Raw genomic sequence first — 14,502 nt, 5'->3', positions numbered from 1 at the left:
TTATATATTTTTATTTTTACGTGCGAAATCAAGAATCAATTTGTCAATCGAACAACACCTTCATAATAGCATCCCACAACGCTGTACATTAATTATCCATGAGGGTCAAATCCCATATTCAAGCCACTACACCAAGCAAATGAAAAGCCTACTTACCGAGCAAAATGAATCAACAAATTAAGAAAAATGCACGAAAAAATTCGCACGAAGAAAGACAAAAGCACATTGTTCCACTTCCTTTGCTCGCCGCAGCTACCCGGCTCTCGTGGAGCACGGGCAACACGGCAACAGCAACAACAACAACAACAGCGGCGGCGCTCAACGACGACACGAGTCCCTGCTTATTGGAAACTGGCGTCTAAATCCTATTTTCAAAATTACATCAGCCGCTTTCTTCTCTCGTGGGCTCCGCACAGTGGGAGGGGGCTGAGCGGTTGTGGGGCGGGGAGGGGGATCTGAAATCCGGTACCGGGAGTGGGGAGCGGCGAGTCAATCCTGCCGTTGTGGGTTTTGTGGATTTTAGGAATTGCGTTGCATCGCGGCTGAGAGCCGCGGTGTCGTCGCGGTTCTGTTGGAGAAAGGTTCCGCGAGCCCGACCACTAGCACTCGCGCGGACCCAAAATACGGACTCAATCCCCCCCATTATACTTCATTAGTTGTTATGTCTCAGCCTTTAATTAAGAAATAACATTTTCACCTTCGATATATTTGCACTGCGGCTCATGCGTGACCGCAGGTGTGTCCTCTCGGCCCAGCCGAAGGGGCCCAAAACATTCCACTTTTTTTTTTGCGCCCGTAGTGTTTTGATTGTATAAACTTGAGCCCGACGCTTGTGTAAACATCCCTAAAGAACCTCCTTAGTGTTTGTTAACGTCCAGAGAAGTGCAATGTATATTTTAGTAGCTAACTAGAAAAGTGTATTTTAAACGCCGCTTTTTATGCCTTGTTAATCATGGTTTCATTAAAAATAAATAAAGCTTTACTCAAAATAGGAGAGCACTGATCGCTATAAATAAGCCCTGTACTTCGAGAGAACTGTACACACAGTAGTGCGTACGCACACGTTGTGCGCGTACGACGTGTTTCAGCACGTAACGAGGAATTGCACGGCCAGCCGCTGAAACACTCGTGTCTCACAGCTCGAAGACCACACTCGCCGCAGTCCACCCACGACCTCGAACTTCCAAAGTGCTCCGTTACAATTAAAAACACACGGCGTGTTGGGCAAAGCGGGCGTGCGCACGCGCCAATTACTTAACTCGTGTCAACACTTTTCATACATAGCTGAGCAATTGCATTCTCAGCCCGCTGAAAAACACTCGTCCCGGCAGCTCTCAAAGGGGCTAACACTCGCTGCTAACACTCGCCGCTGCCGCCGCCAGCACTGCAACCCACACACGCATCCTCAACTTTTCCCAAAAACCGAACCGCTCCAACACAAACAAAACGCGTGGTAAATCAGCAGAGCGGCTCGCCCGAGTTTCTGAGGACAGGCCTACGCCGTTGCGAATATTTTTGTCGATCGTCGGAGAACTTGACGTTTGTGCTGATTAGCGGGGACAACATTAATCGAGCGAGTGACACATGTGCAGCTTGACGGATGACTTAATGACCCGCCACAGGGGTTAAGCTGTGTGACTCTTGCTTGACGGGTAAAGGATTTAACGCCATGCATATGGAGTTAGGTCGTAGAGTGTTTGTGTGTGTGCTCGTGTATCTGTATGCGCGTGCGGCTACACGCGTGTGCACGTACATATATGTCCCTGTGCATGTATGTAGTGACGCACTTCGCAGACAATGGGAGGCACTCTGTTTATTAAAGCCTTCACAGGCACAAGGAACACGATGCTTAGGTCAGGACAGCAACAGGCTGCCTGACCCACAACGCTGTAGACGATGACAAAGATGGAGACTTGTGTCGCTCCACGGGTTCCCCTCCAGCGACAGCCCTGAGTCGTCTCTGGGGTCCCCCTTTTATTCCCCCAGGGCAGACTCGCTCCCCCATGGCTACGCCCCCCCCCCTCCCCCAGTTCTAGAACCTCCTAGAAGGTTCCCGGGCTTCTCCCGTACCTCCTCCGTCACCTTCTCCCCACATCCCTTCCTCCTGCCTATCCCCTCACCTGCTGGCCGACAGGGTTGCCATGGCAGCCGAGCTCCTTTTTGCCAGCAGCCAGCGGTACACGCTGTAGTGACCTATTAGATATCACTACATTACCCCCCCCCCCCCCCGTGAAAAAAAACAGCCATCCTGGCTGACCTCCATCCATACCCCGTGTAGCGGGATAATACAACAACCAACAACAATCCAACACTAACAACAACAAACTAAAAAAGACTTTCGGAAACGCACCCCAATAACCCAACCCCGAGACTATATACAACACCCGACGACCGCTGGCACACGACAGCCCACGAACCCAGGGAGGACCCAGTTCAGGCGATGAATACAGTCCGGCTCGTGTGTGTGACCACTTGCCAGACAGTGGCGGAATAATTAGGATGACCGGGGCGGTCATTTAAACTGCACGGATTTTGGGATCTCATCGCCAGGCCCCCTGGTTCCCCGGGCCTGTCTCGGCGGGGGCTTATGACAAGCACATTCAACACATCCCTTCAGCATGTTATGGACATCCTCTGACATTCTGGACCAAAAAAAGTCGCGTTTCAGGGTCAACAAAGTTTTATGTACCCCGAAGTGCATCAATCGCACATGGACAGCCCGCGTAATCCTACCCCCGCAGAGCAGTCGGTATGACGATGCAGTAACGTTGCATCTCTGCATCTCACCTCATCAGCAACCCATTGCGGAGGACCATGAGGGCCATACCCGCAGGTCCTTTTCTACCTTCTGTCGCTCCCTGATGCGACGTTGCAATTTTAAGAGGTAGGCATCTTTCATTTGGAGGCGTCCCCATTCAGTGTGCGAGAGGCCAATTGTGTTGTCGCAAGCAACGGTTGTTGCAGGTGGCAACGCGTCAACCGATGCTGTGATGGTGCATGGTAGTCCTGCTACCACCTGTTTGCAGCGGCCTGCACCCATCAAGCATGCACACTGGCTCTTTGGCAGCAATCTCGACAATGCATCCGCGTTACAGTGGCGTGTTCCCTTCCTGTAGGTGACAGTAAATAGATAATGCTGTAAGATTTCTAGCCATCATGAGAGCTGGCCGGACAGCTGGCCAGACGGCTGGTCAACTCACAGCGCATATTGATGAGCTGCGTGGTCTGATCATATAACAAAATGCCTCCCATATAGGTACGGACGGTATTGCTGTACAAAATGTACAATTGCCAAAAATTTGCGGCACGTGACGCAATAACGCTGCTCTGCGGGAGACAACACGCGACTACCATAAGCGACCACCCTCTCTACACCGTCCACTACCTGCGACAACATGGCGCCGATTCTGGTATCACTGGCGTCCGTGTCAAGAAGAAATGGTAGTGAAAACTTGGGGTACTCAAGGGGAGGTGCATTGACAAGGCCGACGCACAGCGCAATGAAAGCGGCTTCCTCCTCCTCCTCCTCCCCTCACTGAAATCTTTGACCTTTTGCGGTGAGCGTGTTGAGCAGTTTTGCAATAGTAAAAAACCCTGGCACAAAGCGATGGTAATACGACGCAAACCCGACAAAACTTCACCCACCAACGTGGGGATTGGCCACGTGCGCACGCACGCAGTTTTGTCGGGGTCCGTGGCTATCCCGGACTCGCTAACGATGTGACCCAAGTAGTGAACCGGCCTTTACAAGAGGTGGCACTTCTGTGGTTTAAACTTGAGATTGGCCGCCCGTACCCTGACAAACACTCACCGCAACCTCTGCAGGTGCTCCCGGAACGTGCGTCCAAAGATGATCACGTCATCCAGATAAGGCACGAGTCCCATTGGAGGCCCGCTAAAACCAGCTCCATAAGTCGCTGGAACATGGCAGGGGCCGAGTGAAGTTCCATGGGAAGGCAATTAAATTGAAATAAACCCTGTGGTGTTCTGAACGCGGTTTTTGGTTTGGAACTCTCTTCCAAGGGCAACTGCCAGAACCCCGACAACAAGTCAAGTGTGGAGAATAACCGAACACCTGACAGGGCATCCCAATGAATCGTCCATCCATGGGAGCGGGTATGCATCCGCCATGGAGACCTTGTTTATAACTTGTGGAAATCAACGCAAAATTGCAAACTCCGATCATGCTCTTTAACAAGCACCATCGAAGCTCCCCGCGGACTGGTGGAAGGGGAGATGATGTCGGCGACCAACATCTTGTCAACTGCTTGGCGAACGTGGTCCTTCTCCGTGGGGCTTAGCCTATATGAATTTTGGCGAATGGGAGCAGCGTTACCCGTGTCAATGTGGTGCTGCATAAGGGATGTGCGGCCAATGTCATATCTGCCCTGACTGAAAATGTCCATGAATTCCCGGAGCAATGCACACAACTCGCTTTGCTGCTGACCGGGTAAATCGGGATTTTTGGAGCACAGCTCATCCATCCATGACTCATCCGGCTCGCCTCCCTGCTCCACCGCGGCCACGACCCGCGTGGTCACACCACTGGTCTCCTTGCAAAATGCGGCCGTCACATCGGCGAGAACCGTACCTGCCTGGATAACCGCGGTGCCCAGGCCAACATTCAGCACTTGTAGGAAGAGTTCTTGGTCCTCGTTAACTATCGTTTGTGCCCCCACTAACGTGAGACCATGAACCACTCTGTTGGAAGGTGTTAAAATAACTCCTCCTGCAGTGTCAGCACGATCAAGCTGCTTCCAAAGCCACAAGGGCACCATTTGTGCCCCGGGGGGAATCGTGACAGTTTCTTTAACGAGAGCCTACACCGTGGTGTTGGCCATATGCAACCGAGTTGGAGATGATAAAAAGCCCATTCTACGCCCCAATGGCAACTCGATGCACCCCTGATCCCACAAAATCTTAAGGAGCATCTTACCCAGAAAATCGGTCCCCAATAAACAGGGGACAGCCAAGGACTTTGAGACCAACACTGGGCCCGTCAGTTCAATGTCCCCGATACGTATTGTAGCCTATATGTAGCCCACAATGCCCAGACTCCCATCGTTTGCGCAACAAATGGCCTACCCACCGGACAAAGACAACAGTTTTTTGTGGCAAAGTACTGTAAACAATTTCTGAAATAATTGTAGCGCATGCACCCGTGTCGATGAGCACCCACAACTCCACACCTTGCACCCACCCTACAACCGTGGACGATCCTGCTGCTGCCGTGACAACACGCTGCTCCAACGCGGTCCACTGTTCCGGACCCTGCGGGCATCCTACACCCGCCCAGGTCCAACTTCCATGCGCTATAACACGACAAGAAGTAGCGGTGTGTGAACCCGACATGGACTGAAATGGCGATGCATGAGGTGACTATGTCGGCCAGGTGTGTGATGTGTCGCGACTTGCCTTTGGGCTGGAAGAAGCGGAGGACGGCTGGCCCGAAAAGGTCGAGGAAGAGAAGGGCTGTCCCGGGTCCGCGCGGCATCCCCTGGTGATGTGGCCCCACATGCCACACTTGAAGCAGGAGACGATGGCCCTCCTTGGTGGAGGGGAAGTTCCGCTCTGGCGCTCCCACTCCTGCCGCCGCTGTCCTGCATCGGCACCCCCGCGTGGATTTCCAAGTGATCGACGTGCAGGCTTGGGAAGGATCTTGCTGCTCAGGATCGTCCTCCTCACCCGAGAGTGCAGCGCAGGCATCTACCCCGGCCCGCCATCGCAGGTTGCAGTGGGCTTGGATGCAACGGGCGATCTTGATGGATGTTAGGTCGTCCTCCTCCGTGGCGGGTAGAAAAACATTCATCTCCTGTGCTAGAGACAGCAGACGCTCCAGCACTATAAAGTCCAGTCCCGCCTGCTCCATTTTTAGGAAAAGCGGCTTGCAGCTTTTCCTAACAAGGCAAGGGGCATCTCGGTCTCCCCCTATCTTCGCAACACGAACTTCTGGCATGCGTTCGACGGCGGGTCGTACACAGCCGCCATTTGGGTGTACGCCTGTGACAGCATCGCCCTGTTCACTGGTGGAATGGCATAAAACACCGCTAAGCCGTCATTGTCCAGGCCGATGGGGAGAGCCCACAGCGCCTCTGCGTCGGTCCATCCCGCGAGCATGCAGGTAGCGGTGAAACGGCACTGGAAGGCAGCCCAGTCGCCGCCCACGGCCACAAACTCTCTCATGAAGGGCAGCCCCTTCTTGAAGGAAGGCGCCCCCGTGAGGAGAATTGGCGCCAAATCAATTTTGGCGGGAAGTGGTTCCCGCGCGACCGACAAAATGGCGGCCGATCGCGCGGGCAGGAGCTCTGCCGCTTCCCGCGCTTGGCCGGTGACAGAGGAGCTTCCCGCTTGTAGCCCCTGACCCGCGGCCTCTTCCTCCAGCTCCTCCAAGTCCAACTGGTAGACCAGCGCCACTACAGTGGACAGCAAGTTCTTGAGGCACGCAATGGCCTGCCCTCCGCTTTCTCCGGCCGGCAGCGCAACGCCGGCGTCTCCTGTGCTCTGCTCCGCCGGGATCGCCTCGTCGGGACCGGTGTCCGGGGTCCCAGTTTCCGGGGCTGTCTGGGGAATCATCCCACCATTGTCCTCTTCGTCCGAGGATAAAACGGTTTGGAGCCTTACTTCTTGTGGACCTAGACATCGTCCAGCCGTTGCATTTTCCCTACTATATGAAATAAAATAATACAATTTACTTTATCGTTAGCACTTCTGGCACCAATGTAGTGACGCACTTTGCAGACACTAATAATGGGAGGCACTCGGTTTTTTAAAGCCTTCACAGGCACAGGGAACACTATACTTAGGTCAGGACAGCAACAGGCTGCCTGACCCACAACGCTGTAGACGATGATGAAGACAATAACGAAGACTTGTGTTGCTCCACGGGTTCCCCCCAACAACAGCCCTGAGTCCTCCCAGGGTCCCCCTTTTATCTCACCAGCGCAGCCTCGCTCCCCCTTGGCTACGCCCCCCCTTCTAGAACCTCTTAGAAGGTTCCTGGGCTTCTCCCGTACCCCCTCTGTCATCTTCTCCCCACATCCCTTACTCCCGCCTACCCCTCACCTGCTGGCAGACAGGGTTGCCATGGCAGCTGAACCCCTTTTTGCCAGCAGTCAGCGCTACACGCCATAGTGACCCATTCAATATTACTAGACATGCATGTATGCATGTGTGAGCGCAGAAGTGGAACATTGGTGCGGCGGTTAGCGCTCTGCGCTACCAACCCGGCGAACCGAGTTCGATTATCGCTCACAGCCGACATCGGTAACGAATATCTGAAAAAGTCCTGGGCCTCCTCTAGGTTGACTCAGCCGTAAATGATTACCATGCTGGGGGTGTGGAAGTCCTGGCCATCCACCCCCCCCCCCCCCCCCCCCCACGTGTGCTGTGCTGGCCTGAATAGGTGGTCACTAACAGCACTTGGCGCAAAAAAAGTCTGCTATGGCTAGACGGGGGATCTTTGTCTTTGTTGCGAGTATGTGCGCGTGTGTGTTTTTCCACGGTCTCACTGCAGACGTGAAAATGTTTAAGGTGCGCTCGTCCACGCCAGGTGTAATGAAAAATGTAGTTTGTGCTCATTTTCTTTTCCTAAATATGTTGTGTTTACTTGTGGGACACATCTTGGTGGCAGCCAATGAAGTACATTAAATTATTTGACTAATAATCCAAAACATTACTTCACGTAATACATAGCATAATAAAATGTGTTTTTTTATGTTCATAGTAAAAACATTGTAGTCTGTATAATTAAACATTAGAAATAAAGGCTTTACTCTTAATGAGTATAGCAAGTAGGCTACTGAGGAACGGTCTCTTAATGTATGACAAATAATCCCTTCTTTGATTAGTTTTTTTTCTTCATAAGCTCCAGAAACACGCAGAGAAGAAATGTAATTGGCGATACACCCCAAGAAGGACCGTCAATGAGACCGAGTAGGGCTTTCCTGCACATATATCTAATTATGATGATTATATTATATTGTAGTGTGCCACAGTAGGGGCACCACCATTTATGTACCCAATCAAACCAAGATGATTCAGTCTCAGATATGGAATTTAGCCAAATTCAGTATAAAAAAAATACAAACTTAATATAACGGGTTTTATTTTTAAGCAGCCATTGGTGACTGACCTGAGATCATCAACTCTCAACTCAGTTTAACCATGGGTGGCCAAAACCCAGATTCAAACTCCGAACCTGGGTAGTGCTGGCTCATTATCCCCGTGATTCCCCGAGCCACCCAGACGCTTTTGAGACAACTGAAACTTTTTCAACCTCTCATCACAATCGCACTTTCTACCAGAGGGGAAATCAAAGTGAATTCTCAATGAGTGAGCGAGCGAGCGAGTTGGCGAGCGAGCGAGTTGGCGAGCGAGTGAACTATGAGCGAGCGAGTTGGCGAGCGAGTGGGCGAGAACGCGAATTATGAGCGCTTGAGCAATGCCCTCACCTCTCCAGCATCGCCATGATGAGGGGGGGCAGCACCAGGATGGGCATGGGCAGCACGATGCGCGTCACCGCCGTCTCCGCCAGCGCCTGGAACGGAGCGAGCACGGCCGCCGTGCGGGGCGAGACAACCAAACACGGTTGTGGGACAAACGTGCAAACACGTGCCACGTGCCCACTCTCACTGGGAAGAGTGCCGGCTAGGTGTGTGAACCGGGCAGAGCTGACTCGGCTTGTGTTGCCACGGCAGTCCTGATGGGGCTGGGCCGGCAACGAGCAGGGTTGCCAAGTGAGCCTGCGGAGCTGCACGCAGGTTGGAGCTTCAGGCTTGGTCTCACGCGTGGTATTTTACTAGAGGTGACTGGTTTTCCAAATGCATAGGTTTTCGGCATCACAGCAACACATCTCAATTCCGCAGTCCGTGTAAGACATCTATTCAGACTTGCCTTCCCATAAAATCGAAAATTTTAAATTAAAACGGTCTCTTTACTTTTCCTGTGTTTTTAGGGACTACTTACCTTTCTTATGCTATTCGTTGCGCTCGGTTTGCACTTTATTTTGTGTGCGGTTACAATTGACTCTGCTCATCCGGTGTTCCCATTCCGTTGTAATGTGCACCGATGCCCACTTTATTAAGGGCATAAAATAAAGATTGACTGATTGATTGACATCTCCCTTGGTGGCCAGGAGAAATGCCCAAACTTCCCACGAACAACAACAACAAATGACACACGGGGCGCCCTTCAATGGAACTGAGCGCGTGCACGACCATCAACGTCGATGTGAAAGCAAGTTTACGGAGGCGGCGTCCCCAGCGTCTCGTGAGAGGGAGGAGTGGAGGGCTTGAGCGATGAGTGTGAAGGAGGACAGGGAGCAACTCCCCAGCGACTCGTGGAAAGTGGGGAGAAGGCGACATGAGAGATGTGTGGGAGGGAGAGGGAAGCGGCTCTCAGAAACTCGCCAGAGTAAAGCCACATGCTAGGATCCGAATCGGATGACAGGGTGGGGAGGCGGTGTAAGCCTCCGAATTTTACTCTCGGGTGAGCGTACGCAGCAAGTGTCAATAGGCTCAAAATATGAAGCGAGATAAGTCGAATGATAAACGGTGCATTTTATAAGAAAAAAGTGTGACCGCACTATTTCAATGAATAACTTACAGACCCTTAATAATGGCTGTGAGGTAGCAAGGAGATGGCAGCACGACAACAAATTGTATCCAACTGCACAGAGCTTTGAGTTATCAACCTTGCATGGGTCACGAGCATTCTTCTGGTATCTCTGGTGTCCTCCCACGTTCGGCCAAAACACCGGCACATGGCGCCGGCCAAGCCTCATGATGCAGGACCCTCCAGAGAACGAGTCTTCAGGCTCAACAAAGTTTCCTTGGCTAAAGGGGCGGTGGCGCAGTGGTTAGCACGCTGCGCTAACCACTGCCATGTCTAACATTTCTGAACCAATGCTGTAGCCCCTCCGCCTCCTCTCTCCCTTCGCCAGCCCTGACCGACCAGCACAGTGAACGATGGTCACAAACAACTCCCACGGCTAACATAGGTTACAAATTAATTCGCGAGGCCCCGCAAATTAGTTCATGCAGCCATCGTTTAACGATTGCTTACGGGCGGGCGAATCGCAAGGCCCCCTCCGCGCTGCTTGTAAACATCCGGCATTGCACCGCCGCGCGGTTTGGTGTACGCCTTGCGAACACATTTTTGGGGACTAATTTGACAATAAAAATGCCGTGCCAGGTCACAGTTCTGCATTGACGCTCTTGAAAAGCATCGCGCCATGTACACCATCAGTTATCCAAGAAAAGTGCGTAAATTAAGTGACGACGTGGTAACGGCCCGGAACACGAGTTTACAGCTTCTGATTAAGTCTCCTCGTCAGTGTTTTACATTCAGGTGTCAGCGCAGCTGGAAGCATCTGCACGCAGGAGGCCGATTTTCAAAGTGTCAACGCTGGCTTGCAACGTGGATAATATATATAGAAAAAAAAGAAACATTTACTGATGAGAAACATGAAAATTGAACAAAAGTTGGAAAATGCACAAAGGTAGCAGAAGAGCTGAGCCGGCACTGCCAAGACTCTGGGTTCGGATCCAGGTTTCAGCCACCTACAAGAATCGAACCAGTTTCTCAAGTTTGTAGCAAGTTGAAGATGTCAACCCAGTCACCAATGACCATCGTAGTAAATCTGGTTCTGTAATAGCGCTGAGAATTAAAAACAATACGTGATGGACAACAGCACGTGGGTTAGCGGGTATATAACTACATACGGTGCAAAAGAAGTGCAACATACATGCATGCATACAATTTAGTTATCATGGATACTGTTAATTAAAGTGGCATTTGGGCAAGAAACGCCAATGCAAGGGATGATGGACAATTGGCAAGACTGATGGCGGAATGGCAGCGAAAGTGCAAAGGAGGGAATGCGCCTGGGTGGGTACAACTGCAGAGATGGAGCAATGAGATCAGCTCCGTGTATAGCAAGCGGGATGGACTGGTCGCATCACGGGACCTTGTGGGAATGGTGATGGTGTGGGAATCCTTTCATCCAGCAGCGGATAACACAATCGCTGCAGGTGATGAGCGATCGATAAGTTGCTCGACGGAGAAATACATAATTTAGAACGCGCGCACACGCACACCTCTGCAGTTTAGTCTGGGGAAGGAAATGTGCAAGGCATCCGAGACTCACATGCCACCGCGTTCGAAACGGCTTCGGGGGCCCGGGCAATGCGTTTGGGTGTTTGACGAGAGCGGTTATTTGCTGCCGCCGTTTTCGCAACGACAGAGGCCACGTGCGCGCGTGAGCGCTCATTTGTGCGCTCGTTCGCATTCTCAAAAAGGGCCTTGTAGGGAAGACTCTCGCAAAAGTAGATTAACGAGAAAACGCGGCGACGTACGAGCCCGCCACGGGCTGTGTGTGAAAAAAACACACAAACACACAACAGTGTGAACATCAGATTATATAGGGCGCGTATACATCCACACGAGCCGATTTCATCACTCCATCTCCATGATGGGCCCTTATTCCAAGGTGCGTTCCCTCCTTAGGCCACCACGCTTGTTGCAGTTCTCGCCCACTTTACTTTTCTTAACAATCAATATTGACGTGTATAAACGTATTAATCCACGTGTCCCCTCCCCCCCACCTCCCCTCTAGTTTAAACCAATTCTAACACTTTGGCTAAATGATGAGAAACTGATCAGGCAAGAAATGTACATGCAGGCTGAACATAAATAAAGGATAGCAATAAATAACATAATACGAGACGCACGAAAGAATGTGATTTCCAGATAAAAATTTGGTTTATAAAAAAACTATAAACCACTTCTATTTTACCAGAAGTGACCACAAATGATAGCTCAACAAAGTGCCTTATCACGTGTTAAAACCAGAGGAGCTGGAGAAAAATACACGTGACCACGAGGGGAAGATGCAAACTCAAAATGCACAGGCATTGTCAGGGTCGGGATCGAACCCAAGACCTCCTGCATACCAGGCGAGATAGTTAACGTCTCGCCACTGCGGCACCATAACACCTAAACGCAAGCCGAATTTTCATTGTTCCAACTGCAGTGGACGTCCTCTCGGGCGTGTTCCTTCCTTTTGGTCATCACTCCGTCGCTCGGCTCAACCAGTGCCCCACCATTGGCTCAACCACCGTCATGCGGGTTTGTTGGCGTCACGCGGGATTGGTGGTGTCACGCGAGATAGGTGGTGTCACGTAGGATTGGTGGTGTCACGCGGGATTGGTGGTGTCACGTAGGATTGGTGGTGTCACGCGGGATTGGTGGTGTCACGTAGGATTGGTGGTGTCACGCGGGATTGGTGGTGTCACGTAGGATTGGTGGTGTCACGCGAGATTGGTGGTGTCACGTGAGATTGGTGGTGTCACGCGGGATTGGTGGTGTCACGTAGGATAGGTGGTGTCACGCGGGATTGGTGGTGTCACGTGAGATTGGTGGTATCACGTGGGATTGGTGGTGTCACGTGAGATTGGTGGTGTCACGTGAGATTGGTGGTGTCACGTGGGATTGGTGGTGTCACACGGGATTGGTGGTGTCACGCGGGATTGGTGGTGTCACGCGGGATTGGTGGTGTCACGCCAGATTGGTGGTGTCACGTGGGATTGGTGGTGTCACACGGGATTGGTGGTGTCACGCCAGATTGGTGGTGTCACGCGGAATTGGTGGTGTCACGCGGGATTGGTGGTGTCACGCCAGATTGGTGGTGTCACGTGGGATTGGTGGTGTCACGCGGGATTGGTGGTGTCACACGGGATTGGTGGTGTCACGCGGGATTGGTGGTGTCACGTAGGATTGGTGGTGTCACGTAGGATTGGTGGTGTCACGTGGGATTGGTGGTGTCACGCCAGATTGGTGGTGTCACGTGGGATTGGTGGTGTCACGCGGGATTGGTGGTGTCACGTAGGATTGGTGGTGTCACGTAGGATTGGTGGTGTCACGCGGGATTGGTGGTGTCACGTGGGATTGGTGGTGTCACGCGGGATTGGTGGTGTCACGCGGGATTGGTGGTGTCACGCCAGATTGGTGGTGTCACGTGGGATTGGTGGTGTCACGCGGGATTGGTGGTGTCACGCGGGATTGGTGGTGTCACGTAGGATTGGTGGTGTCACGTAGGATTGGTGGTGTCACGCGGGATTGGTGGTGTCACGCGGGATTCGTGGTGTCACGTGAGATTGGTGGTGTCACGCGGGTTTGTTGGCGTCACGCGGGATTGGTGGTGTCACGTAGGATTGGTGGTATCACGTGGGATTGGTGGTGTCACGTGAGATTGGTGGTGTCACGTGAGATTGGTGGTGTCACGCGGGATTGGTGGTGTCACACGGGATTGGTGGTGTCACGCGGGATTGGTGGTGTCACGCGGGATTGGTGGTGTCACGCCAGATTGGTGGTGTCACGTGGGATTGGTGGTGTCACGCGGGATTGGTGGTGTCACACGGGATTGGTGGTGTCACGCGGGATTGGTGGTGTCACGCGGGATTGGTGGTGTCACGCCAGATTGGTGGTGTCACGTGGGATTGGTGGTGTCACGCGGGATTGGTGGTGTCACACGGGATTGGTGGTGTCACGCGGGATTGGTGGTGTCACGTAGGATTGGTGGTGTCACGCGGGATTGGTGGTGTCACGCCAGATTGGTGGTGTCACGTGGGATTGGTGGTGTCACGCGGGATTGGTGGTGTCACGTAGGATTGGTGGTGTCACGCGGGATTGGTGGCGTCACGCGAGATTGGTGGTGTCACGCGGGATTGGTGGTGTCACGTGAGATTGGTGGTGTCACGTAGGATTGGTGGTGTCACGCGGGATTCGTGGTGTCACGTGAGATTGGTGGTGTCACGCGGGATTGGTGGTGTCACGCGGGATTGGTGGTGTCACGCCAGATTGGTGGTGTCACGTGGGATTGGTGGTGTCACGCGGGATTCGTGGTGTCACGTAGGATTGGTGGTGTCACGTGGGATTGGTGGTGTCACGTGAGATTGGTGGTATCACGCGGGATTGGTGGTGTCACACGGGATTGGTGGTGTCACGCGGGATTGGTGGTGTCACGCGGGATTGGTGGTGTCACGCCAGATTGGTGGTGTCACGTGGGATTGGTGGTGTCACGCGGGATTGGTGGTGTCACACGGGATTGGTGGTGTCACGCGGGATTGGTGGTGTCACGCGGGATTGGTGGTGTCACGCCAGATTGGTGGTGTCACGTGGGATTGGTGGTGTCACGCGGGATTGGTGGTGTCACACGGGATTGGTGGTGTCACGCGGGATTGGTGGTGTCACGTAGGATTGGTGGTGTCACGCGGGATTGGTGGTGTCACGCCAGATTGGTGGTGTCACGTGGGATTGGTGGTGTCACGCGGGATTGGTGGTGTCACGTAGGATTGGTGGTGTCACGCGGGATTGGTGGCGTCACGCGAGATTGGTGGTGTCACGCGGGATTGGTGGTGTCACGTGAGATTGGTGGTGTCACGCGGGATTCGTGGTGTCACGTGAGATTGGTGGTGTCACGCGGGATTGGTGGTGTCACGTAGG

The 14,502-nt window shown here is 52.8% G+C and overlaps 1 protein-coding gene across 4 annotated transcripts in view; it reads right to left on the bottom strand.

Annotated features, from left to right (window-relative positions):
• Positions 1-14,502, bottom strand: part of SFXN5 (sideroflexin 5) — a 151,573-nt gene that overhangs the window by 36,404 nt on the left and 100,667 nt on the right. For all 4 annotated transcript variants that reach the window (XM_076065890.1, XM_076065891.1, XM_032950529.2 and 1 more), the window contains exon 12: positions 8,451-8,536. In XM_076065890.1, coding sequence (XP_075922005.1) covers positions 8,451-8,536 — 86 coding nt within the window. The remainder of the gene's footprint in view (positions 1-8,450; positions 8,537-14,502) is intronic.

This window comes from Petromyzon marinus, chromosome 9 (assembly GCF_048934315.1).
Source record: "Petromyzon marinus isolate PM22_M1 ecotype Great Lakes invasive population chromosome 9, UKy_Petmar_22M1.pri1.0, whole genome shotgun sequence".
Classification (NCBI taxonomy): Eukaryota; Metazoa; Chordata; class Hyperoartia; order Petromyzontiformes; family Petromyzontidae; genus Petromyzon; species Petromyzon marinus.
The sequence above is the reverse complement of the archived record's forward strand: the minus strand, read 5'-3'. Positions and strand labels throughout refer to the sequence as shown.